Raw genomic sequence first — 27,813 nt, 5'->3', positions numbered from 1 at the left:
GGTACACGCGTACAACTGTACTCGCCATGAGTCCACTGGGTTCTCCCCGTACTTCCTCATGTTTGGGCGGGAGGCAAGACTCCCCGTAGATGTGCGTCTTCGAGTCTCAACGGATGGGATACACAATGCTACCCATTTCCAGTATGTGCAAAGGCTAAAGGACAGTTTGCAGCAAGCTTACCAACAGGCTGAGAAGTCTACAGCTAAACTGAATGCTGGCAATAAGAGACGATACGACAATAAAGTCAAATATCGAGCGTTACGTCCTGGGGACGCTGTGTTACTTCGTAATTTGGGAGTCCCCGGAAAACATAAACTGGCAGACCGATGGAGAGATGGCGTATATGAGGTAGAGTCACAGATGCCCGGCCTCCCGGTCTATCGCATCAAAGACACAGACGGCCGGGTAAAGGTGTGGCATCGTAATCACCTTCTCCCTATTCCCCAAGTGGGAGGCGAAGAAGAAGAAATACAGGCCACCCCGCTCAACGGTGAGTCCGATCTATCAGAGGTGGGTCAAGAGACTGTGAATAACGAGACCCACTCTGAAACTCCTGAAGACCCTATGGAGGGACCCTCTCAAAGGGACTATTCCACAGAAGGGGCATCTCCCGGAGGAGCTACGGGTAAAGGGCCCCGTAGGCCAACGCCTACTAAGGTGGCACCAACAGGCCAGCCTTTGGATCCACAGAGCCCGTGCTTTGTGCCTAACAGAGACTGTTCAGAGACATTTCTCCCCTCAAGGGACGAGGCTGAGCCTCAGGACTGTACTTATTACTCCCCAGAGGGAGTTGCTGAAGAACAACTCCGTAGGAGCCAAAGGGCCAGGTACCCTCCAACTCGGGTAACCTATGATCAAATGGGGGCACCCCAGTATGAGGCTCAGCAGTGGTCTCGGAGCAAAATCCAATCCGTGATTGTGATGCTCACAGAATTGTGTAACCTTGTTTAAAGTTGATGCAATGTGCTAAGTTGTATTCGTACCAGATGCATTTTTATTATATAACGGTTGTGTATAGTAGTAAGTTATGTGGTCCAAGCGGGGACGTTGGAGTTTCACCAGGGGGAGGATGTAGCCAGGTCCCCCCTCGCGCACTCGCCCCCTCCCTTGTCCCCCCCCCTCGCGCACTCGCCTCCTCCTTCACCGCGCGGTGTTGCTGTGCGGCCGGTTGCCGGGGACGCGAGCGGCGAGCAGGCCGGTTGCCGGGGACGCGATCGGGCCGTCGCTAAGGCCGCGATCACGTTGCCACCGGCCCGGCAGCTAGCGGAGCAGGGCGCCGCCATGACAGTTAGCTCGCGCATGCGCAGGATGCCAGCTAGCGCGGGAGGCCCCTGATAGCTCGCGCATGCGCGAGGATAGACGGCCAGCCCCCAGGGTGCATAGGGGCAGAGACACCTGACGCCAGGGAGTCAATAGGGCTGAGGGATTTGCCCGGGAAAGGAGAGATACTTTTCGCGGGGTTTTGCAGTGACACAGGCAGTCAGGATCCGGACCAGCTAGGGGTAAGAGGTGGATGCAGGGGTCAGTGACCCTCTGCATTAGGCCAGCAGCCCCCAGGCCCCCAGTTAGGTCCTGAGCCACTTAATAGCTTGTGGAGTATAGGGACAGGCCCTAGATAGGGACACTGACCCATTTATTGGTAGCTTAGTCAGGGACACAGTGCTAAAGCCGTGCGGCCCTGCGAGGTGGGTTCTGGGCTCAGAACACTATCAAAGACCCTGGGACTAAGGTGATATTATCCGCGCTGGAATTCACCCAACGCGGTGTGGAGGACAACGTCGGATCGGGCGGAACTCCGGTGATATCGCGGTACCCGTGGCTGGAGCCCGGGCAGGTAACCTGCAACTCACGTGCACCAACCAGGCCTATCACCAGACATAGAGGCTGCGCAGTCACACATACATATGCAGACATTGGTATATGATTTTGGGAGTGCAAGACATTTGGGTGGGGGTTACTGGACACAGGGTGGGGTCACTCTGCGGGAGGTTAGCGTCCGCCGTGACGCCTAGAGGTGGTAGCGTCCGCCGTGACGCCTAGAGGTGGTAGCGTCCGCCGTGACGCCTAGAGGTGGTAGCGTCCGCCGTGACGCCTAGAGTGGTTAGCGTCCGCCGTGGCGCATGTGTTGAGATGTAATGTGATAAGTTGCTGCAAGTAGTAAAGTTAATAGTTATATAGAGCTGTCTGTGTGGTCATTGTGTATTGTCCTGCGAGGAACTACTTCCCCTCTGGTGGGAGCCATCGCAGGTGGAGGCGCTGCATCATTAGTATTGTAATACATTGCCCCAGGTTCCCTTAGCGGATGCTCAGCCTTCTGTGAGCCAACAGGTATTGCACCACGCACCCCCTTGGTAACATTGCATGTTCCCTCCACGCACGCGGTATATGCGATTGGGTGGGGTGATATGACCGTTACATAAGAAACAATTGAGTTCTAGCCATCTGACAGCATAGCCTGGGTTAGTAATGGTAACTCTTTAAGTGGGTGGGTGGGGTTTAATGTGCACGAGCCCTCATTCTTGAGGTGAAAACTGCAAGAGATTAGGTAATATGTAATTTACTTGCGTTAGGAAGAAGGAATTACTTTCACAAGAATTTATATGTAACACCTCTTTTCCCTCAGACGATAGGGTCTGTCGCTGAAGTGGGGGCCTGTGACTGTGCTCATCTCCAATCAGGAGACGGACCCGCAGGGCTGAGGTAGGAATGCAGAATAACCGACCAGAGCCCGGGGACAGAGTCATGTAAGAGTATTCGTAGTCGGTAAGCAGGCAGGGGTCAGGGCTGGCGGCAGTGGTGCAGAGTCCAGGCAACAGGCAAAAGGTCAGCGCAGGCGGCAGATGTGCAGAGTCCAGGTGACAGGCAAAGGTCAGGGCAGGCAGAAGACAGTGAGGTCGGGGTCACTGTCTGGGGTCAGCAACAGGGATTCCAAATAGGCAAAAGGGTAATGCATGACAGCGAAGATCAAACAGAGCTGCAGCAAACAGAACTTTGCTCGTCGACTCCCACCAGGAACTGCAGCCTTATAAAGCAGACTGCCAGTACCCAAAATGGCCACAGTGAGCAGAAAGGGCAGGAGAGACAGAAAACCTGGACCGTAGTGAAAACTCGGCACGGATCGAGTAGAATCCTTACAGGGCTTGAGTCCTATGGATCTATGTATATGTATTACAGTGTGCGATACACGTGGCATGGGGCAGGAACAACTGGACACAACACAACTGTAGTGAACTATAACAGGCTTTATTTATAGGAACGTACATGTTTTATATAAACCTAATACTGTGATCCTTAACTGTAGGATCACCATACACCTATAAAAAGTACAGTAACAATATGATCGCTATGCAAATGAACTGTAGAGTCGATCACTGTCAGCCCTCCCGGTCCTGGGGTACAGGCCTATATGTTAGGGGTGCTGGCACAACCGTTGGAGCTCATGAGATAATGTATGATATGTTACAGGCCTGTGCTTCACAAAGGAACTTTGGTACTAGTATAGCTGCAGGATATATATTCTGTGGTGTAGCTCACCCACTCACGGCCTGCTGCAAAGTCCTGCGTAGCTGGGCTTCCTTACGCATGGTCCCTGTCTCTCTGCTTTGCCCTGTGTAGTCAGGTCCTGGTTTGCTGGGCTCCCCTGCATGCACTGATTCAGCTGTTCCTGGAAATGGAGACTGCGCTCGTCTGTAAACTTCACGGGGAATCTTCAGAAAGGCCTCTTCTCCCGCTGCTCCTTCTCCCTCCGGTGATCAGCCGGCCACAATCAATCCAAAATACAAAACAAAGGGGGAGGTGGAGCGCAGAGAAAAAGAGAAATGCCAAGGTAAGATGAGGTCAATTTATTAAAACAACACTGCACAGTATTACTTACAATTAGTTAAAACCGCATGCATGTTGATGCTCCCACAAAGGTCTGTATACAGCGTCAGTTACAATCCCCCTGCCCCGACTGTGATCCACTGCTGCAGATTCTCACAGGGTCCCTGACCCGGAACCGGAAGTGCAGCAACACAAAGGTGGTAGGCGGGCTCTCAAGCTAGGTCAAGGGCTATGGCAATAGCAGCAAACACTAGCGAGATGACGGGGGGAATATCAACAACTAATGTATGGGGAGAATCAAACGTGCTAAAACTGCACTCCTACCCAGGAGTGCAACTCAAAAGTAATGAGCAAACCCTCAACGCGTTTCGCGCATTACAGCGCTTCGTCAGTAATGTAATGCGCGAAACGCGTTGAGGGTTTGCTCCTTACTTTTGAGTTGCACTCCTGGGTAGGAGTGCAGTTTTAGCACGTTTGATTCTCCCCATACATTAGTTGTTGATATTCCCCCCGTCATCTCTCTAGCGTTTGCTGCTATTGCCATAGCCCTTGACCTAGCTTGAGAGCCCGCCTACCACCTTTGTGTTGATGCACTTCCGGTTCCGGGTCAGGGACCCTGTGAGAATCTGCAGCAGTGGATCACAGTCGAGGCAGAGGGATTGTAACTGACGCTGTATACAGACCTTTGTGGGAGCATCAACATGCATGCGGTTTTAACTAATTGTAAGTAATACTGTGCAGTGTTGTTTTAATAAATTGACCTCATCTTACCTTGGCATTTCTCTTTTTCTCTGCGCTCCACCTCCCCCTTTGTTTTGTATACTGATTCAGCTGTGCAGTCTCTCTCCATCCAAACTCTTCCAGGGTTCCGCAGGAACGGACTCACTCTGTCATGGCTGCCCCCTCTAAACAATCTCTCTCTCACTGTCCCTCCTCCTTAACCAGCTTTCCTACTGGCTTACCACAGTCACATGTCCTATAGAGAGGAAACCTGCTAGGGGGCAGCGTCCTGTGTTTGCAGAGACAGGGGTTACATATAGAATGTGCATTCTATATATTCTAGAGTAATAAAAAACAAATGTTGTCTATTGCCCACGCACACATACACTTCTCACGTGTAGATCCAAGAGAGTGAACCACACACAGAGAGAATAAAATTTGATGGCGCCCACAAATAGTGCCCAAAACACGTGAAACATTTATATTTCAAAAATAAAAACAAATGATACATTAAATAAGTGTAAAAGTGGTAAAAGTTACATAGTTACATAGTAGATGAGATTGATAAAATACATGCGTCCATCAAGTTCAACCTATGCTAAATTTAGACATAGATACTTTATCATATATCCGTACTTACAGTATATTGATCCAGAGGAAGGCAAACAAAAACCCCAGTGAAATATCATCTAAGGGCAAAAATAAATTCATTCATGACTCCAAGAATTGGCAATCAGATTACTCCCTGGATCAACATCCTTCCCATGTTTACTTATTTGGTATATTCCTGTATACCTTTCCTTTCTAAAAGATGTCCAACTTTTTTTGGAACAAATCTATTGTATATGCCATCAGTCTCCATGGGTAATGAATTCCACATTTTAACTGCCCTTACTGTAAAGAATAATTTCCTTTGTTGCTGGTGAAATCTCATTTCCTCCAACCTTAAGGGATGACTCTGTGTCCTTTGTACTGTCCTTGGGATGAATAGTTCTCTTGAAAGCTCCTTGTACTGTCCCTGAATATATTTGTTTATAGTTATCATATCCCCTCTTAGATGCCTCTTTTCTAATGTAAACAAATTAATTTAACTAGCCTCTCCTTAAAAATCAGATTATCCATCTCCTTTATTAATTTGGTGACTCTTCTCTGCACTTTCTCTAGTTCCATAATGTATTTTCTATGGAGTGGTCACCAAAATGTGTACTCCATATTCAAGGTGTTGTCTTACTAATGCTTTGTAAAGGGGCATAATTATGTTTACTTCCCTTCCATCCATTGCCCGTTTAATGCAAGATAAGATCTTGTTTGCCTTTGCAGCTACTGCATGACTTTGGGCACTATTGCTAAACCTGCAGTCTACAAGCACACCTAAATACTTCTCCATCAAGTATTCCCCCAATTTATCCCTATTTAATTTGTAAGTGTAACCCTGCTTCCCCCCATCCCCCAGACTCTACGGTGGTGTCAAGGGTGCATGAGGGCAGATTACATGCGGTGTGGTGCATACCTGTGAGGAACAGGAGGGCCTGAGCTTCCCGCGATGTTGTGGGGGAGCCAGGACCGGGCTTCTGGGGTGGTAGCCTCCATGATCTCTTAGTTGTGCAGCGCCTCCATCTTCTATACTCCCAGGAATATGGGATAGGACCTGTATAGAAGAACCCCTTCGGTCCCAGGGTAATAGCTTCCAATTCACACACAGTCTTTGGTACAAAGGATAGTCTCTTTATTGGCAGATCAGCAACTCCCAAATGCAGTGGCCTCCAGTAGCCGCAACAACAACAGCAGAGCCTTGCTAATTACTCCGCTCTCCTCCCGCCAAGTCTCTCCTCCGACAGGATGGTCTGGGCTGGGGCTTCAATACCCCGTGGCTCACCGCCGAGGTTATCCTCGCGGTGGGGATTGGATTCTCCCCATCACCCCAGACAGAGGGTGAGGGGCATTGTCCACCAGATCTATAGTGCTATCCGCTCTACTAAAAGCGGCTGAGGCTTTCCACTCCTCTCTCTCGGTTCCTGCACGGCTGCGCAGGTGAGACCGCGGTCTCTTCCAACTCCTCGGACCGATCCGCAGGACTCTCTTGGCAGACTCCCACGGCAGACAAGACTCGCCTCTTACAGGAGTTGCCAGCTAAATATAGAGCTAGCCCCACCTCTCGTGATGTCAGCAGAACCTCCCCTCTTGCTCACGCCTGCAGCAGAGTCCAGGCCTGCATCTACCACTCAGGGCAGGGCTATGAAGGGGGAAAACCCATGATGATTACTGGTGCCTAATCTTAACAGGACTTACCACAGTAGAAGGGAGATAGGTATAGCCTGTGCTGTTTACAGGGGGCTACACTCTCCCTATGGTGGAATCCAATGGTCCCCACTTGGACCTAGTTTTAGCAGACCCATCCTGCGGCGAACCACCTGGGAAACAGCACACATAAACATTGTCATAATACATGGCATAATGAGGTAGTTCAACACAAGTACAACCGGGTACTCCCAACATGGAGAACCCTACAGATAATGCTTTGGATCAGGCTTTCTCACCCGCCGTCCATTATGATCCGTGACGGTCACAGCGAATGATTGGACCGGCCCATGCTCAGGCCTGTATGTAACACCGTGCATGTAGATACATCTACCAATGCTCCATATGCATACTAATTCACTAATCTTATCCTCATTGTGATACCCTCCCTGACCGAACTTGGTCCGAAGGTATTCCTGGACTGCCTCCCTGAGCCAACTGTCTCGGTTCTCTTCAATTTCCCTCATGATGGGCTCCGGCACATAGGGATACTCATACCCGTGGGACTGCCGCTATCTAGTGACTATGGCCCGGTCAGCTCGACTTAGCTTGGTGAGTTTGCGGTGCCCTGCCCTGCTCGGCAGTACCCAAAACACAGGCTCCTCTGGGGCTACTTCATCATACAAAATACTGGGGCCTCGAGGTACAATAAGTTTCTGTTCTATCTCTCGAAACCGGTGATCTAACTCATCCTCCACCTCCTGCGAAGTGAAAGAACAAGCCGCCCACCAATGGTCTACTACATCATTCTTAAGTAATAAGAACCGTGTACAGTCCATCCCCTCGTGGTATCCGGTGAACAAAGGTGCCCACCATTTGTCGCTGTGTTCGTACTCTGCTGAATGACTAGTGCATTCTACATCAGACTCTACCTGTGATGATACACCGGACGTACCCGCATCAGTAGATCGCGAGCAATCTCTCCTCCCCTTGGCATTATAATACGTAGTAGGATTCATTTTGTGCACCACTTTGCTGGTAGACCCAGCCTCTACTGGAGTGTGAGACCCACGGGCCCTCCCTTTAGCTGCAGGAGAAAACGGCACAGGTATAATACTTGAATACGGTATCTCCCCATCAGACCCTTCATCACTCAACTCCCAATCCCGCAAGTCCTTGGAGTATTTGGCGTATTTACATAACTTATCCCTGGTAAGTCCAGGTGGCACCACTCGTGACGGGGCCGGGGCAGTGGAACTATGGGCCGGGGCTGGGGGAACGTCCATGGCATTGTCCAACAAGCAGGCGATACCTCGCCAAATGGACCTTTTCTTAGAGGCACTCTCCGCCATACTTCTGGCTTCTCGGGAGGGGCCTCGACTCTGTAGGGTAGCCAGGGCAATGGCTGAGTCTATGCTTTGAGAGGAGACCACTCCTCCAGGCCTTCTCTTTCCGGTGGAACCGGAAACGAGGTCATTAGGATCGCCCGCAGAATCTCCACCCGCTCCGTGGTCACGCAACGGAAGTGCGTCAGCGACCTGCAGGGTCGGTGGCGGAGCAGCCGGTACACGGTCGAACAAGTAGGCCTCAAGCCTCTCTTTCCTGTTCGCCGGGGTCGCAGTCTGCGCCTGGCGGGAGTAAGGGGGTGGTGGAGTCTCCTTACCGCTCCGCTGCTTTTTGATGACATCGGGCTCCTCTAGGATCGTCTCGGCCTCCGTCTCTGTTTCCGCCGCACTGGGAGTCACCACTGTGGTGGGACTCTTACGGGCCTCCGGCCGCACCAGCGCTCGCCGTCAGATGGTGTCCGGACTTGTCTGCTCTCTCTTGATGCCTTTGGGGTGGTTCGCCGGTAGGCGCATCGCCACCGATGTCACGCCAACCTCTTCCTCCGAGGAAATTGTGATCGGTTCCTCCGCTAGGGAGTCACCTGGTTCTTCGGCGATACAACCAGTGGGTATAGGTACAAAGTAGTCTCGCTCTGGTACCTTCACTGCGGTCGCGCTCTTCTCTGTTGCCAGCTCACTCAGTTCAATAGCGGTTCCTCCCGCTTGGGTATAACGGGGAACCAGGGCATTCTTGTCTTTGTCTTCCGCCACCTCCGTCAATGTTCCCGGAGAGGCACCCACGGGGTTCCGAACAAAGGCCACGACTCGTTCGGCCAAAGGTAAAACGTGCAACATTGGGGGCATCGGGCCTTGGTGCTTGGTACCGCGCCCGTTATCCCACAGTGAACACACAAACATCGGATGTATTCGTGCTCAGCTACCTCCACTACCAGTAGGCCTCCTGGTAATTGGTAAAAGGAAGTATTCATCTCGGACATGGTTCGCTCAGGGTTGGAACAGCTCAGTGTTTCAGCTCCTTGATCCTCGAATGCCAGACAAAAGTGAAGCTCTTCGCTCAGGTTTCCGGTCCCTCCCTACGCGGGGGAGGACTCTCCTGATTGGTTCTCCTTGTGCCCCCTCCCTCTGGTGGAATCCAGAGGCGGGATCTTTTCTTCTTCAGCGTGACGTGGCCTGGCTTGCTGACCAGTCACGGCACAGGTGGGTGGGGTTTTGGCTTTCGCGCCGCTCCGCTCCCCTTGCAAAGAATACGGGTTTGGCGCCAGATTACTACACATTTCCAGCCACATTCTCCTTATAGTCTCTGTGCACAACGCACATGCTTGCTCCAGGCTAGGCGGGAACCGCCATTTTGGAACACTTTTCTTGCTCCGCGGAGCACATGTAGGGATGGACACCATTTTGGATGGGTCCTCCAAATGTCCATGTGCCCTATCCTCAGTGTCTAACGGGTATCTCGTACCTAAACACTGACTGACTGACTGTGTGCTCTGCATTCTGTGTCTCACTAAATTGAGGTGGCTTTTACCCCAGGCTTAGCGGAACTCCTCTCCTCCATGCACTATACTCGATGTATACCATGCAAGTGTTCTGTGGTGCGTGTGTGTGGGTGATAGCTATGGTACCTCTTTTCTAGGTACGGGCGTCTCCTACTTTTGGCCACTCATAGTGCGGGCCCTGGGCCATGGTCCCTGGACTGGTTAACAGGCTGACCCCCCCAGTTGCCTCACGCTACCTGCCTCAAGGGACTTGGTCAGCTCTAACTATTCACCCTTCATACGCCACCTCCTATAGGCACCCAAGGTGTACTTTGCGAGAGTCTGCGCTCCCCTGACTACCCTCGGCATATGCAATTGCGCCCATCCTTCTCCAACACTTGCACGGAGAGTGCATCTCACTCTGCCCGTTCCGCCTTGCTATAAGCCGGGCCTGTTCTGACATATATCTCAGCAGCACCTCCAAATGTAACCCTGCTTCTCCCCATCCCCCAGACTCTACGGTGGTGTCTAGGGTGCATGAGGGTAGATTACATGTGGTGTGGTGCATACCTGTGAGGAACAGGAGGGCCTGAGCTTCCCGCGATGTTGTGGGGGAGCCAGGACCGGGCTTCTGGGGTGGTAGCCTCCATGATCTCTTAGTTGTGCAGCGCCTCCATCTTCTATACTCCCAGGAATATGGGATAGGACCTGTATAGAAGAACCCCATTCGGTCCCAGGGTAATAGCTTCCAATTCACACACAGTCTTTGGTACAAAGGATAGTCTCTTTATTGGCAGATCAGCAACTCCCAAATGCAGTGGCCTCCAGTAGCCGCAACAACAACAGCAGAGCCTTGCTAATTACTCCGCTCTCCTCCCGCCAAGTCTCTCCTCCGACAGGATGGTCTGGGCTGGGGCTTCAATACCCCGTGGCTCACCGCCGAGGTTATCCTCGCGGTGGGGATTGGATTCTCCCCATCACCCCAGACAGAGGGTGAGGGGCATTGTCCACCAGATCTATAGTGCTATCCGCTCTACTAAAAGCGGCTGAGGCTCTCCACTCCTCTCTCTCGGTTCCTGCACGGCTGCGCAGGTGAGACAGCGGTCTCTTCCAACTCCTCGGACCGATCCGCAGGACTCTCTTGGCAGACTCCCACGGCAGACAAGACTCGCCTCTTACAGGAGTTGCCGGCTAAATATAGAGCTAGCCCCACCTCTCGTGATATCAGCAGAACCTCCCCTCTTGCTCAAGCCTGCAACAGAGTCCAGGCCTGCATCTACCACTCAGGGCAGGGCTATGAAGGGGGAAAACCCATGATGATTACTGGTGCCTAATCTTAACAGGACTTACCACAGTAGAAGGGAGATAGGTATAGCCTGTGCTGTTTACAGGGGGCTACATAAGTCACCTGTTTTTTCTTGTTTCCCAAATGAATAACCTTACATTATTCTGTATTAAACCTCATCTGCCATTTACAGGGCCACATTTCCAGTCTCTCCAAGTCCTTCTGGAGAGAAATTACATCCTGCTCTGATTCTACTACCTTACACAAATTAGTGTCATCAGCAAAGACTTTGCTCTCTCTGCCAACTCAAGGTCATTAATAAACAATTTAAAAAGCAGGGGTCCAAGTATCGATCCCTGAGGTACTCCCCTCACGACTTTTAGCCCAACCGGAAAATGTTAAATTTATGACAACCCACTTCTCTATCCTTCAACCAGTTTTCAATCCAGGTGCATATATTTTTACTGAGTGCAATTTGCTTTATTTTGTAAACTAACCTCTTGTGTGAAACCGTATCAAAAGCCTTTGCAAAATCTAAGTAGACCACATCAACTGCATTACCCTGGTCTAAATTCCTACTTACCTCTTCCAATAAACAAATAAGGTTAGTTTGACATGATCTATCCTTCATAAATCCATGCTGACTATTACTAATAACTTTGTTTTCCATTAGGTATTCCTGAATATTATCCCGTATAAAACCTTCAAGTTGCTTCCCCACTACTGAAGTCAGGCTTACAGGTCTGTAAATCCCTGGTTGTGATCTAGCTCCCTTTTTAAATATACAGTAGGCACCACATCTGCTTTACGCCAATCTTGTGGTACTGAGACTTTGGAAATGGAGTCCTTGAATACTAAATGTAATGGTTTGGCTATTACAAACTTTACTCTTTATGAACTCTTGGATGTATGCCATCGGGTCAGGTGCCTTATATACTTGAATTTTATAAAGCCGCCTATGAACTTCCTCAGTTAACCAATTGTTTGTTAATATAGAGGTTGTGGCTTCCTGCTGCGGTATTATTATTGAAATTGATTCTTCCCTGGTAAACACAGAGGCAAAGAATTTGTTTAGTGCCTCTGCTTAATCCTTATCTCCAAGGATCTGCCTGCTCATCTCACACTGAAAGGGTCCTATATATTCTTTTCTGATTTTTTTTTTGCATTAGCAAGCATGCATTTAAGTTTTGTTTCAGCCTGTACTATTATCTTATCTGCTCCTGCCTTTCTGCGCCAATTGGGTTTAGTCTTTAGAAATTTTCTAGTATTATCTGTATTTACTATGGGTGTCTTGCTGCTTGCCAAACTCGCACTTGCCCCCATTCTACCTCCAGGACCCCTTGCTATTTCCCCATCCCCATCTATTCTATTTAGTTTGTTATCTGCTTCTTATCTCTCCTCCAGATCATAAAGAAAGAGTCTGAAGTGAATTTAACAAACGTCTTTTCTTAGCCGCTGGAGAAGACGACGGGCTGAAATTGCAAACGGACGGGGGAACCGAAAGAGGAAACAACGGCATACACCCACCATACTGAATGTGGCGGATTATAACGAATGAAACTGTAAGTCTGTTTTATTCTTTTTATACGAGTGTAGCCAACTCCCCTTGGGCTACTAATTCTCTGGCCCATCTAGCACTGTAAGTCCGAGTAAAGAGTGGGCAGTGTTGGGAGCAAATCCTGCAGGGCCTGGTTGTATTGTTATATGTGTGTTACCTAATAAAGTTCAGGAGTAGCCTGGTATTACAAGGGGGGCCTATGACTGATAGGAGTCTGGTTTACAAGACACTCCCCTGGGAAGGAGGGGGTTTCCCTCTAGAGGTTAGAGTAAGGGTTCTGGGAGTTAGTTCTGTGCTGCCCTCCCTGCTATAAGGACACAGCAGTGAGTCTCTCCTGGAGAGGAGTGGGCTGAGGCCTTGCCCTGTTAGGGGGTAACGTATGCTGAGGAGGGGTGCCCAGGACCTCAAGCCATGGGGACTGGCATCAGGGAATGGAACCTGTAATATCTATGATGTACCCAATAAACCCCAGTTATACCCTCTACGGTGTGATGTCTGAGTGTGAATACCAAGAAGAGTTGCCTATGAGGTTCATCCTGGCTGCACCACGATCCTCCTGGGCTGGAGGTGCTGAGCTGACCACCGCGGAGATCTGAGACCTTCTGTCCTACCAAATAGGTATGCACCAGCATCAGAATATACCGATAGTTATATGATCTCACTTAGGGTGGGGGAAAAGGTGCTACACAAGTTTGTTTGTGAGTGCAGTACTGTTCATCTCGTGAATTTGCAATGCAGCCTTTATGTACTGCACTATGGCATGCACGGCTTTTGTTCTTGCCCTATATATTCTAGTGACCTACGCATTAACAGGCACAATCCATCTTCAAAATGAAGTGTAATGGTGTTCCCCTCACCCAATGGGAGATTCTGCCATTACAGCGTGTGTGGTGGATGCTACCTGTTTGTAAGCAGGAGGGCCGAGTTGTCCGCCGATGGTTGTGGGGACACAGGACAGGTTTCTGGGGCATAGATCCCAACATATATCACTAGTGGTATAGCGCCTCCATCTGCCGCAGGTTCCAGATGTATGGAGGCGATCTCCTATGATAGAAACAATCCCCTCTCGTTCCCCAAGATCACACACCAGACAGGAGGTATAATAACAGGAACGGTTTATTCTGTTCAGCTCAATGCAGTCACAGCAGGCCTCTGCCCTATGCAGTATCTGGTGTTGTATCCAGCTGTAGGATGGTCCCTGGACCTGCACTACGGGTCAAGTGCCCCAGCAGCAGTCCTTGCTCTTCCACGATCGTCTATCAGGATCAGGGGAAAGGTGCACACTCACTCTCCACCGAGGATAAGAGCAACAGGGAAGGCCAGTCTTCAGGCAACCTGTGTGTGACCTGCCTCTCTCAAGTGGGGAGAGGCACTGACTAAATTTGGGTGGCAATCCCCTTAAGTACATCCAGGAGGAGGGCACCAGGTCTGACCCAGGATTGGGTGTACCCAAGCCTGGTTTCACCTCCTCCCCTGTCACTCAAGAGCACTGCTGGGAGTGGGGAAAACCCATGATAGATACTGGCAGGCCTGCTCTTACCAGGGCTTACTACCAGTGAGGGCAGACTGGTAGCCAAGAACCAGTCCTGGCTACAGAAGAAATGCCAATTTGTCCCAAAGCACCAGATTATGGTAAACTAGAGTGTAGAATCCCAGTCTGCCCTATCATCTAGAAGGAGATGCATGGCACACGGATAGAAGTACCTAACCCAGCAGTCCAACATTCAGCAGATACAGCTGAACCCCATTATAACGCGGTCCTTGGGGTCCACCCGATACGACCACGTTATAACCGGGATCGCGATATTTAAAAAAAAAAATTGGCCGCTGCAATCAGGGGTTCCGCGTCCGCCGGAGGGGATAACTCTCCCAGCTCTCCCTGAGCACAGCGTCGCAGCAGCAGCCCAAAGCAGAACTTACCTACAGCAGCTGATCTTGTGTGCTGTGCAGAGAAGCTGTGAGTCTGCAAGAGGTGGAGGGAGTGGGGGGATGGGGGATCTCATGGAGTCAGGAGAAGCCGGGATGTCAGCTGTGTGTCCCCAGCCAGGAACCAGCTCCCTTCTCTCCTCCCCTACAGTGGAGGTACAGGGAGGGAGGGAGGTGTGTGTGTGTGTAACGAGTAGACATCCCATACAGGAAATCCCATAGAGGAAAAAATACCAGTGCACTGCTTCTTACAAAAGAAAAATTAGGGATATAATGATCAAAAGGATTTATTCATATAAAAACAACATAGACAAAAAGTACTGATGCAGACACTTTTACGCGTTTCACACGCATGGTGCTTTATCCCCCAGGGTGCTACTCTTTGATTTCCTGACCTGCGGACCCGCGGGGCTATATGCGCGTGATCGTTCACTATCCATCAAGCTGTGAGTAAACAAACTTATCTTTCAAAGAGAGCTAATATTTTATTGCCACATATACGTGGGGCTATTTCTCCTATCAACAAAAGATTTATGAGGATTACTCTTTGAGCACCGGAGAATCGAGCAGCTATGCTCTGTGGTTTTGCTGTGTGTGTATGTGTGTGTATGTGTATGTGTGTGTGTGTCAGCAGTACAGGAGAAGCTGGTGAGTCTGGACCGGGATGTCAGCTGTTTGTGACCAGCTCCCTTCTCTCCTCCCCTCCAACAGAGGTACAAGGAGGGAGGGAGAGGTGTGTATGTGTGTATGTGTGTGTCCCCGGCCAGGGACCAGCTCCCTTCTCTCCTCCCCCCCAGCGGAAGAACAGGAAGGGAGGGGGGGAAAAGGTGTGTATGGGGGGATGGGATGTGCAAGGGGGGATGGGATGTGCAGGCAGGGGGGATGTGATGTGCAGGCTGGGGGGTGATGTGCAGGCTGGGGGGTGATGTGCAGGCTGGGGGTGATGTGCAGGCTGGAGGATGATGTGCAGGCTGGGGTGATGTGCAGGCAGGAGGATGTGGTGTGCAGGAAGGGGGGATGTGATGGGCAGGAAGGGGGGATGTGATGGGCAGGGGGGGTCATGTGCAGGCAGGGGGATGTGATGTGCAGGCTGGGGGGGTCATGTGCAGGCAGGGGATGTGATGGGCAGGCTGGTGGGGTAATGTGCAGGTAGGGGGATGTGATGGGCAGGGGGGATGGGATGTGATGTGCGGGGGAGTATTGTGTGTGTGTGTCCGTCTGTTAGCAATAAAGTTTAAAAAAAATTAATTCGCTTTTAAAAAACAGGCTCCACGCTGACACCGCGTTATACGCGAATCCGTGTTGTAGCGGATCGCGCTATAACGGGGTTGAGCTGTATATTCCATTGCAGCAAAAAGAAAACGCTAACAAACCAGAGAAAAGTCTTTATCGCCCATATTAAAACAATAAGGTAAAAAGTGAAGAAAATATTTTTAAAAATCTCTTTATTCAAAATGATTCAAAACAAGATTAACCCAACTGGGTTTGGAGTGTAAATGTAATTATCAGGAGAAGCGACCACCCTCACTCCCACCTATAATATTGTATATAACCAATGATGTAGTACTTACATTTATCAATGCTTTGATATTGCTGCTTATCTTATTGTTCTGTGTGCATCATTATTAATGTTCTAATTTGTGGCGCAACATTTTATATAATATATATTTTTTTTCGAATACACTTAGAACAGTTTGACTGAAAAGTAATGTAATGCAAAGCTGCTGTGCAGAGAGCATAAAATGTCAGCACAGCAAATGCTAAACATTCCTGCTAATTTGCTCTGAGATAGCAAAGGTGGGTCAGAAAAGTCATCCAATGCCTAGAGCTTACTAAAGCAAATATGTCTTCTAATCACATGCACACAGTGAGCAGAAGCTAACCAATGCATATGTAAATCTGTGCGGAATTAATGCCTTATGAATTACAGTATAAACATGTTAGGAATACTATCTTTGTAATACCATATAAAACTGTAGAATGTAACTCACTACCTAAAAAACTTACATGTACTGCGGTTTTATTCATCTCTCTCTCAACTATTTTAAATTTTAATATTAAACGGGGGAAAAAACAGAATTGCTAAATATAGTATGGCAAGTATTAACTTTATCGGTGTTGAATAATGCATGACAAGATAAGTATTAACTCGTTGAGTGCTGCACAATACAATACATTCTATGCCTCTCAGGAAAAAGTTTATTCAAATGACTCTACAAATGACCCATTAAGGCGCTTTTTCTATTGTATGTCTTTATTTACATGGCGCCATTAATGTACATAGCGCTTCACAGTAATAATACACGGGGTAATCAAATAAATAACAGATAATATAAATAACAGGTCATGGGAATAAGTGCTTCAGACATAAAAGTAACATTAAGGAAGAGGAGTCCCTGCTCCGAAGAGCTTACAATCTAATTGGTAGTTAGGGAGAACGTACAGAGACAGTAGGAGGGCATTTTTCTATATCGTCTGAAGTTATTGGACAACATTCCCTGTTAACTTCAATGGGGAATTTGGTACAAAAAATGCATAATCAGCCACTAAAGCCGATATAGAATGAGCCCCTACATGTGGCTCCCTAATCTGACTGGTAAAACTGCAAAAGCCTACAGACAGCAAAATATACATTGGGTCATGTCTTTTATTGTAGTGCCCATATTTTATTAAGCCCATGTATCCCCTCGTCTCATCCCCTTTGCCTAGACCTAAGGTCAGAGCATACTGTAATAACAGAAGCATCATAGGAGCGCGTTAAAATTGTAGCATGACATATGTTGCCAAGAGGCAACAACTCTGTTTGACAAAATCTGATGCCCCTGTAGTACATCTGACATGTCTGTAACATGTAAAGAAAATGATAACGTAAACGCTATTACACACTGGTTACCACAGAGAATACTTTTAACAGACGACCAGTAGCACTGTTTGAGTCCATTTCTGGCGGCACAAATCTACTTACCAAGAAGCTCTTCTCCGCTTGACAGGCTGATTTTATCCTTTTAGCTGCACTTCCCTCTAAAGGAAGAACTATGACTTATTTAGTGAACAAACATTTGTCCTTTTGCTGTTTTAGATTGGTTCTGAATACTAAGAACGAGCTTTATTCATTCTGTATGAATTTAAAGGAGGACAGATGATTTTATCGTGGTTGAAATGCACTGTTTATCTGTATTATAATATAAAAGGTTATGTTTGTCACACGTCCTGCAATTATTGTGAAAAAAATCCAGATCATTTGAGATCATCAGTATAGTGTCAGGATAGGGGACATTTTCTAACTTACCTATTGGCATGAACCAGTGGATAATTTAGACAACGTACATTGGGAACCCAGGTTTTTTATAACCTACAACTTGTAAAATAGCAGAAAATAAGGAAGAGGAGGAGAGTGCAAGGTATAAACAACGAGGAGCGAAATAACGGTGCCAAGAGATACAATACCAATATACCAGGTTACTACAAACTACTCATATTAACAAAAATGTTTATTTTAGCAAATGCATTTAATAATAATAGCATGTTCTTGTATAGCGCTGCTAATTTTACGCAGCGCTTTACAGAGACATTTTGCAGGCACAGGTCCCTGCCCCCTAGAGCTTACAATCTACGATTTTGGTGCCTGAGGCACAGGGAGATAAAGTGACTTGCCCAAGGTCACAAGGAGCCGACACCAGGAATTGAACCAGACTCCCCTGCTTCAAACTCTCAGTCAGTCAGTGTCTTTACTCACTGAGCCACTCCCTCTCCCGCATTTGTTTAATACCTCTGATTTTTCCTTATCTCCAATAATCTGCCTGCCCATCTCACACTGAAAGGGTCCTATATTTTATTTTCAAATCTTTTTGTCAGTACGGTACTTAACAAACTTTTAAGGGTTTATCAAACGTTCTATTGCAATCCTTTTTTCATTTTCAATTTTTGCTAATTTGATTTCCCTTTTGTAACTTTTGTCTCATTATTTTGATATGATGTCTCCGTCCCTTCTGACATTAAGATGCTAAACGCCTGCCTCTTCCTTTCCAGTTCCTCCCCGTTTATTTAGCCACATTGGTTTAGACTTATTTCTTATATTTATTACCCAAAGGTATACACTGATAAGTGTGCTTTTCTAACAGTGTTTTAAAGACTGCCCATTTATCTCCCAAAAATTTCCCTGCAAAAACGGAACTCCAATTAATTCCTTGTAGATTATTATAGTTTATTAAAATCTGCCTTTCTAAAATGTAAGGTTTTTGTTGAACCCAAGTAATCTGTTTTTTGATTTATTTCAAATGAGACCATGTTATGATCACTGTTTCCCAAATGTTCCCGGACTTTAATATTTGTTATTACTTCTACATTGTTTGATATCACCAAATCCAGTAATGCCCCTCCTCTGGTTGGTTCCTGAATAACTTGAGTCATGTCATTGTCTTTAAGCACCCGCAAAAACCTGTTTCCTTTCATTGTAATGCTAATCTCATTGCTCCAGTTTATATCCGGATAGTTAAAATCACCCATTATGCAAATATGACCTAGTTTTGATGCCTTCTCCACTTGCAAAAGTATTTTGGCTTCCCCAATCTCACAGATATTTGGTGGTTTATAGCCTATTCCTACTGTACAAACATTTTTTTTGTACTGTTACCTCCACTGCTAATTTTTATCCACAATATCTGTAGATTTTCATAATTCCTTTCAAAAACAGCTTCCCTTATAATGGGTTTTAAATCCGGTTTAACATATAAACATGCCCCACCACCTCTTCTATTTGCTCAATCCCACCGAAAAGGGGAATAACTGTCTTAATTAACTGCCTAGTAATGAGTTTCACCCCCCCCCCTATTACAGTACTGCCTATAATATCATATTGCTCCCTTACAGCTATTAATTCAAGCTCCCCCATTTTATCTGTCAGGCTTCTTGCATTAGCAAGCATGCATTTAAGGTTTTTTTTTCCAGTCTGTGCTACTGTTATCTTATCAGCTTATCTTATAGTGGCTGAAGGAGTGGCTCAATGAGTAAAGGCATTTGACTTTGAAGCATGGGAGTCTGGTTCAAATGCTAGTGTTACTGCTCATCATGACCTTGAGCAAGTCACTTTATCTCCCTGTGCCTCAGACACTATTAGACTGTGAGCCACGACAAGGCAGACCCTCCTAATAGAGGTAAATGAGAATTGTAATCCAAATAGAGGTATATTAGTATTTTATCTGGTAGTGTTAAGACCTGTGAACTGGGTCTGCCTTGTCGTGGCTCACAGGCTTACAGTGCTTTGGCCAAAGGGTTAAACTAAATTACCCTTTTTCAAGAGAATATATAAGTATTTTACTGTGTATTTTCGTCATATTGGATGTAGCAATGGGCTTCTGTCGTCTGTTGTATACATATGCCACGCTCAATAGCTCTCCTTTTTGACACTTATATACATATATATTTTGTGGGGGCTCAGGGGTTCCTAAAATGAGCTTGCTTGGGTTCTGTGTGTTGTTTGTTAACCATTAGATTATACTATCTATGGTGGCAGGGCTTTATATGTATTGTGCTTTATACACCACCCGTGCTGTATAAGAACAAATATATTATTCCACCATGTTTCTCTATAGATCAGGGGTGCGCCAGATTCTCTGCGGGGTGCGTAGTGGTTACAGAGGCCCACGCGCGCTTCCCCAAAGCATTTAAATTAAATGCCGGGGGAGCAGCGAAGGCCTCTGTAACTTTACTTACCTTGGCTCAGACGGCTTCTGGTGAAGCGTCGCTATGGCAACGCGGCGTCATTTGGTCACGTGATGCCGCATTGCCATGGCAATATGACGTCAGAACGCCGGAGCCAAGGTGAGGAGGGGGGGAGATCCGGCAGGGGGGCGCAGGGGGAAAAGATTGCGCATCACTGTAAAATTACTCTCTTTCCCAAGCACCACATTTTTACTAACGTCTTGGAAAATATTTCGAAGGCTTTTTCATAGACTTTGCCTATGCTCCCTGTATTATGCATGCCAGTTGACAGTGAGCATCACTGAAATAATTGAGGAAGCAATGTTTCAATGGGGTATGTGGAGGTTAAATAATCAGGGATCACACATTTTAGCACACCCAAAGAAAATTGCCCAATTGACCAAATTGCCCAATTGACCAAAGTTCCCAATCTTTAATACAGTCGCATCTTTCACAAGATAAATCCACGTCAGCTTTGTATTTGTGTTCTTGATACATTTATAGCTGCCCCCCTCCCCCTCCCGGGTCCCCTTACCCCTGTGGGGCGCGCGGGTGCCAGCGGGAGAACGCGTCCATCTGGCGGGTACCAGCAAGGTGCAGAGGGGGAGAGCTGCAGTCGGGAAGGTGACAGAGTCGCCGGAGGCTCCCGGCGGCTCCCGTGGTAGGGCGCCACTATGATAGGTGTGCGCACGCATGCGCAGAGGTTTGCGTATGCGCAAAGAGATTGCGGCGGCCATTACACACGAGCAAATGCGCAGTAGAGAGAGACAACGGTGGCCATCACTGTAAAAACTCTGCAGGGGAACTACAAGCCCTAGGGGCTGTAGTCAGGTGGCACACAACAAAGCACATTTCACATGTTGGCAGCCATTCCAGTCAGAGCTGGGACAGGAGAAGGGTAGGGTGTGCATGTGCAGGGTGTCAGCGACCCCTGCACTAGGCCAGAGATCCCCTTAGCCCCCAGCTAGGCCCGACTCCCTTCAGCTTGTGGTTGATGCAGGGACAGACCCATACATAGGGACACTGCCCTGTAGTGCCAGTGTGAGGGACACAAACAGGACGCAGCTGTATCTTGGCACCACGTGGTCTGGGACCAGATCACCACCTACAGCTAAGAGACATTCTTCATGGTGGCACCGTCCACGCGGGATACCACCCAACGTAGAGGCGGAGGCTACGCCACCATCACTGGGATCAGTGGATCCGTTTCATCTTCTGGCCATACCCGGGTGCAGTAGCACCTGGGCAGGTACTCCAAGGGCACCAACTATACACACATTAGTGGGGCAGCGCTGTCTCACACTTTGGGTGGGTTATCTCTGTGGACACAAGGGTGGTTGGGTGCCCAGGGGCACCGCAGTACTTTGGGGTAAATCCCACCGGGGTGTGGACACTGTGTTGGGGCACAGTGTGGGGTTACGGCCCTGCGAAGCCTAAGTGGTTCTATTATTATTATTATTGTTATTCTTATGTGTTAGTAAACTTGTTACACTAAACCAGTGTGTATTACTTATATAGTGTCCTGCACAGGGTTATCCACACTGTTAGGATCCCGCTCGGGTGGAGGCGCAGTCACTAGACGGATCAGGTACACCCCAGGCTCCCAGTAGCGGAGGCTCAGACCTCCTGTGAGCCGCAGGTAAAGCAGCACACATACCGTAGCCACCATATCTCCCAGGGGGTGGGGGAACATGCGCTACACATTGAAATGATGTATTTGCATAAATTTAAATAATCTTTCTTTCCTAATGCAGAATAAAAGTTATGAGAATGAGGAGCTAATATAAATAATTTATCTTGTGTGTTACACAGCTAATAAAAGACAAGTCACATCTGAACAATAAATCAAGAGCGCGACACAACTGAGTAACATTTACCTACAAGCAAAGCTGGATAGTCACAAAGAATGACTACTAAAAATGCATGTGCATGTGATATGATTACGGAATGAAGGCTGCTGTACATTCCACAGATATATGTCTAGAGTCCAGCACTCCTTACAGGCTGCAAAAGGTGAGGTGCCCGGGGAGGAGAATCATACACAGGAACAGAGAAACCAGGACACTCTATTTGCAAATTAAATGGTGAACATTTATTGATTTCGGTCCCCTCATCTATAAAAAGGTCCCATTGGGACCAAAACTTTGATCAATAAATGTTCACCATTTCATTTTTTAATCTACTGTGCTGGTTTCCATGGTCCTGTGTGTACTGTGTGTGTTCTGTATGGGGGAGGGGGAATACTTTGCTACAACTGCATATAAAGGTTAATATGTCTAATGCTAAGGGGGGCTACCAGAGGATTAGGATTTTTGCAACAAAATGGTGGCTGAGAGAAAAGCAATGCCTCTTTAGTTGATGCACACCCTAATACAGGGGTGTGCAAACGTCTGATGCTGCGCCCCCTGCATCCACTCCCCCGGTGTTCACGCCCCCTTTACTTGCCTGTCAGCGTCAGCGGGGTCTTGTGACGTGACATCACACATTGCCATGGCAACGGGCGTCCCGCCATTTGATGCCACGTTGCCATGTCAACGCGTTTCTGAAGCCAGCTGAACCACAGTAAGTTCAGTTGCAGAGGTCTCACACGATCCCCCGGCATTTAATTTAAATGCCTTGGGGAAGAGAGCAGGGCCTCTGCATCTGCCTGCGCCCGCCCAAGAAAATCCTGCGCCCCCCAGTTTGCGCACCCCTGCCCTAATAGAATTCATACTGATACAAATGATCATAGACAAAGTAATGATGTCTCGTTGCTTTGATATAGTGAAAGTGATGATGTTTCACAGAGAAACAAGTTAAAATGTATCTTTTATTAGAAAACTGCATCTCTGCAGGGTCAGGAGTGAATTTGCCAACAGCGATCCGGAGCTCCTGGATGCCCCCTGATTTAGCGGGGTCGTCCCAGGGACGCACCAAAAGATATCAGGCATCCCCTTAACTCTGCCCTCCCCTTATAAACCCTGCAATTAGTCGTGGATGCACGCTGGGGTATTGCAACTGAGTATTCATGCATCTTCACTACTTATGCAGAATTTTACGTAGTGTTAGGCAGATTGTTCAATAGGGGGGCGCGCTCTCTGCAGGGGGCAGGGGGTTACAGAGGCCCCGTGCGCTTCCCGAAGGCATTTAAACGAAATGCCGGGGAAGCAGTGTAGGCTTCTGTAACTTCTCCTTACATTGGTTCAGAAGGCTTCTGGTGATGCGTCACCATGGCAACGTCACATAATGACGCCAGAGCCAAGGTAAGGAGGGGGGGGGGGGGTGCGAGTAGAGGGGGACAGCCATCGGGGGGGGGGGGGCGCAGGGGAAAAAGATTGCGCTCCCATGATATAGGGGATACTTATTACTGCTGTCCCTATTTCTTGGATGAGATTAGTAGTGGTGTTTCATTATTCTACCTTACTTCAGCAATTAGGCAATCATCCGAGGGCGAAGCACTTTCTGTTACTCTGAGATCCATCAGCAAAAGGTGGTAATTGAATATATATTTCTTTACTCCTCAACCCGTGCAGTCTGTTTTAATCGCTATGGACAGCTTTACTGCAGTTGCTGTCTATTATCTTTAGTTCACTTTAAGGGTTCTACATTGTGTGTATTGTTACATTTACAAGTACATTTACCTACGATACCGGCATCATATCATTCTAAGTGCTTGTTACCAACTACTTCAGAGGTTAATGTGATCCCCACACAATTAACACCAAGGGTATAACTTGTAACCACCCATTAAGTGGCACAGCAACGGCCTTAACTGGCTTTTAACGTCATCAAGTGGATTCTATTTTAGATTTTTCTAATAAAAGATACGTTTTGACTTGTTTCTCTGTGATACATCATCACTTTCACTATATCAATGCAACGAGACATCAATACTTTGTCTGTGATCATTTGTATCAGTGTGAATTCTATTAGGGTGTGCACCAACTAAAGAGGCATTGCTTTTCTCTCAGCCACCCCCCTTTTGTTATTTACATACATACTGTATATAGAGAGAGCTGTAACCAGCTTTATTTTACCTACTTATAATGCAGAATATTACAGAGTTTCCATAGGATTCATTGGCAGTGATAATGCAGAATGCCACAAAATATCCCTCCACAATGCCCAAGTGAAGGAACCACCCTTGCTACAGTTTCATATACTTAATGAACATATCATACTTTTGAAAAACAGGGCTGTGTGATGTCAGAACTGATGTACACAATTTTACATTCCATACACAAATAAATGTGTTATGTTCCATAAGCAAAATATTTTAGGATCTGCACAAACTCCTGTCCTGCCATTCTATTTTTAGCAGTGCAATACAATGGAATAAAAAAAAAGCTTATTTTCAGTTATTTTACTAAAAGGAATGTAAAAAAGCTATAACCGCAAAGGCAAATTGAACACACTTTTTCAGTCAAAATATTTTGTTCTTATATAAACAAAAGAGGTCTAAAAAAAAACTGACTTTCCTGTGCCACCGTGCATCATATTGTATGTACAGGAAAATACCCAAAAAGCAAAGGTTAATTCTACATGCGTTTCTTTTAGTGAGAGATAATTGCATCATATGACCAGTACAATAAAAATAAGGAATTCCTTTTTAAACACTGTAAAGGACAAAAACAGGCATGTACCGCGTTAAAACATTAAAGGAAAAAAAACCCCACAAACTGTACAATAGCACCAAGTAGGCAACTTTCTCCTGAAAATATTCCATTATATTAACTTGAAGGGAATTAAAAAATATGAGTGGCTACATACAGTATATACCGATGTGGCGGATGTTATTACCTTGGCTAATGCCAAATAACGCACAAAATAACGTGTTAAATAATGTATGTGTTATTTCCTTAACTAACGTTTTCAACAGCAATGCTGTTAAATACTGCGGCAGTGTCAGCTCAACGCATTGCCTTAATGGGCAAAATTACGTCTGCTACATCCGTCTTCATTTTAATTTACAATTCTAATCCATCCCAATTATTTTTTTTCACTTATGCGTTGCAACCGTTTTTTCCGTTTTCAAGGTCAAAGACAAAAGGAAGAGGCTATTTATTACTGTGAGGACCTAAAACAAACTGCAAATCAATCCTTCTGAGATCTAAGAGCAAAAATGGTTATACACTTACTCAATGAAGTAGACTTCTCCTTTCTCTGTGTATGCCATCTCCCAATTATCGGGCAAGGATCCCAGCTCATCGTTGTCGTCAGGCTTTAGCTGTTTCTTAACATCCGCGCTTTCCTTGGATTCCTCTGGCTGGATGTACATTGGTGCAGAGTAATGCTGGGATGAAATCTCACCTGAGGCATCTGTACTCTTGTCTTCATGTTCACTTGATTCTAAAAGAGACGTACCATGTACAATTTACCACCTCTGTCCTTTCGATTCCCTCTTGAGCGTTTTTATGCCGAGAAACTTTGCCCCAGACAAGCCGTAAAAACAACAAGATTTTTAAGTAATGTTAGTTCTAAATAGTGAGAAAAACATGCTGACGTATCTCAGTATAGAATTGTACATTGCATAGGACTGCATTGCATTATATTGCATATAATTAAACACACAATCCCAGCAAGCTTTCACCCCAGAACCCACCACAAATTATATATACAGTATGTGTATCAAACAGAGAGCTACTGAGCGGGGCCAAATGTATACAACACAAGACAAAAATACCCAATGCTACATCCAATGTGACAAAATACATAGTTAAATACTTCAATGTTACTATTCTCATGAGTAAGGGTCATCTAGTGAAACCCTTTGGCAAAGCGTTATAAGCCTGCGGCCACGTTATGGCATGACCAGTGCCATTGTATATTATTGTTACTTCCTGTAAGCGAAACAGATAAATCAGACTGATCCCCTATAATATAGTCCTAAAGAAATTTCACGGCAAGTGCATGGAGGTAATTTGTATATAGCGCACAGATTTAACCCAAGAAGGGTCAGAAAGAGACCCCTCAAAAATGCAATCAAAACCAATATATCAGTGATCTAAAGTAAGTAGATACTGTATCTTCAAAAGGTCAAAAACATACCCATTAAGGGCTATGTGAAATAATATCCCAAATAATACATTTTATTTACATCAAATAAATCTTACCAGTGTAGTTAAAAAATCAATGACAAATTCCCTGTAGTGGAGTAGTGATAGAGAACTGGAATAATATAGATAAATTATCCTTTCATATACTGTACAGTAGTCATATTGTTCACTAATCCTGCAGTCCAGTTAGATTAGCATATAAATAATTTTGACCATATGTATACCGTTTAGTAACTCAGCAGTTGCTAAATCCTTTAAACGTCACAATACGAATGGAATATCCTGTCAGGATATAGCCGTATGGCAGTACTTTTGTATTGTATTGTATGTCTTTATTTATATAGTGCTATAAATATACATAGCGCTTCACAGTAGTAATACATGTTGTAATCATATAAATAACAAATAATATAAATAACAGATCATGGGAATAAGTGCTTCAGACATAAGAGTAACATTAAGGAAGAGGAGTCCCTGCTCCGAGGAGCTTACAATCTAATTGGTAGGTAGGGGAACGTATAGAGACAGTAGGAGGGAGTTCTGGTAAGTGCGTCTGCAGGGGGCCAAGCTTTATGTATCATGTGTCCAGGATTATCCACAGTGCTATTCATATGCTTCTTTAAGCAAGTGTATCTTAAGGTGGGTCTTAAAGGTGGATAGAGAGGGTGCTAGTCGGGTATTGAGGGGAAGGGCATTCCAGAGGTGCGGGGCAGAAAGTGAGAAAGGTTTAAGCGGGAGAGGGCTTTAGATACAAAGGGGGTAGAAAGAAGACATCCTTGAGAAGAATGCAAGAGTCGGGATGGAGCATAGCGAGAAATTAGGGTTGAGATGTAAGGAGGGGCGAAAAGTGTAAAGCTATAAAAGTGAGGAGGAGAATTGAGTGTGAGATGCGGGATTTGATCGGAAGCTAGGAGAGGGATTTCAGGAGGGGAGACGCGGAGACAGATTTAGGAAAGAGTAGAGTAATTCTGGCAGCAGCGTTTAGGATAAATTGTAGGGGAGACAGGTGAGAGGCAGGGAGGCCGGACAGCAGGAGGTTGCAGTAATCGAGACGGGAGAGAATGAGGGCCTGAGTCAGAGTTTTAGCAGACGAGTAACAGAGGAAAGGGCGAATCTTTGCGATATTGCGGAGGAAAAAGCTAAAGGTTTTAGAAACGTTTTGAATGTGAGAGGAGAATGTGAGAGAGGAGTCAAGTGTGACCCCTAGGCAGCGTGCTTGGGCTACTGGGTGAATGATCGTATTTCCAACAGTAATGTGGAAGGAGGTAGTAGGGCCAGGTTTGGGAGGAAGTATAAGGAGCTCTGTTTTTGCCATGTTAAGTTTCAGTCGGCGGATAGATTTATCTATATTATTCCAGTTCTCTATTACTACTCCACTACGGGGAATTTTTTATTGATTTTTTAACTACACTAGTAAGATTTATTTGATGTAATGTAAATAAAAATGTATTATTTTGGATTTTATTTCACCTAGCCCTTACTAAGTATGTTTTTGACCTCTTGGAGGTATCTACTTATGGGCTATTTGTGCCAGAACACTGATTATATTGGTATTGAATGCATTTTTGTGGGGTCTCTTTCTGACACTTCTTGGGTTAAATCTGTGCGCTACTTCCTGTAAACCAAATGAATGTGAACTGCAATGCATTTGCATGTAAAGGTGACTACAGGCATACCTCGGTTTAAGGACACTCACTTTAAGTACAC

The 27,813-nt window shown here is 46.5% G+C and overlaps 1 protein-coding gene across 16 annotated transcripts in view; it reads right to left on the bottom strand.

Moving 5' to 3' along the window:
- Positions 1-27,813, bottom strand: part of MAGI2 (membrane associated guanylate kinase, WW and PDZ domain containing 2) — a 1,068,715-nt gene that overhangs the window by 356,647 nt on the left and 684,255 nt on the right. For all 16 annotated transcript variants that reach the window (XM_075599598.1, XM_075599601.1, XM_075599590.1 and 13 more), the window contains one exon: positions 25,189-25,399. In XM_075599598.1, the coding sequence (XP_075455713.1) occupies positions 25,189-25,399 (211 nt within the window). The remainder of the gene's footprint in view (positions 1-25,188; positions 25,400-27,813) is intronic.

Source organism: Ascaphus truei, chromosome 5 (assembly GCF_040206685.1).
Source record: "Ascaphus truei isolate aAscTru1 chromosome 5, aAscTru1.hap1, whole genome shotgun sequence".
Classification (NCBI taxonomy): domain Eukaryota; kingdom Metazoa; phylum Chordata; class Amphibia; order Anura; family Ascaphidae; genus Ascaphus; species Ascaphus truei.
The sequence above is the reverse complement of the archived record's forward strand: the minus strand, read 5'-3'. Positions and strand labels throughout refer to the sequence as shown.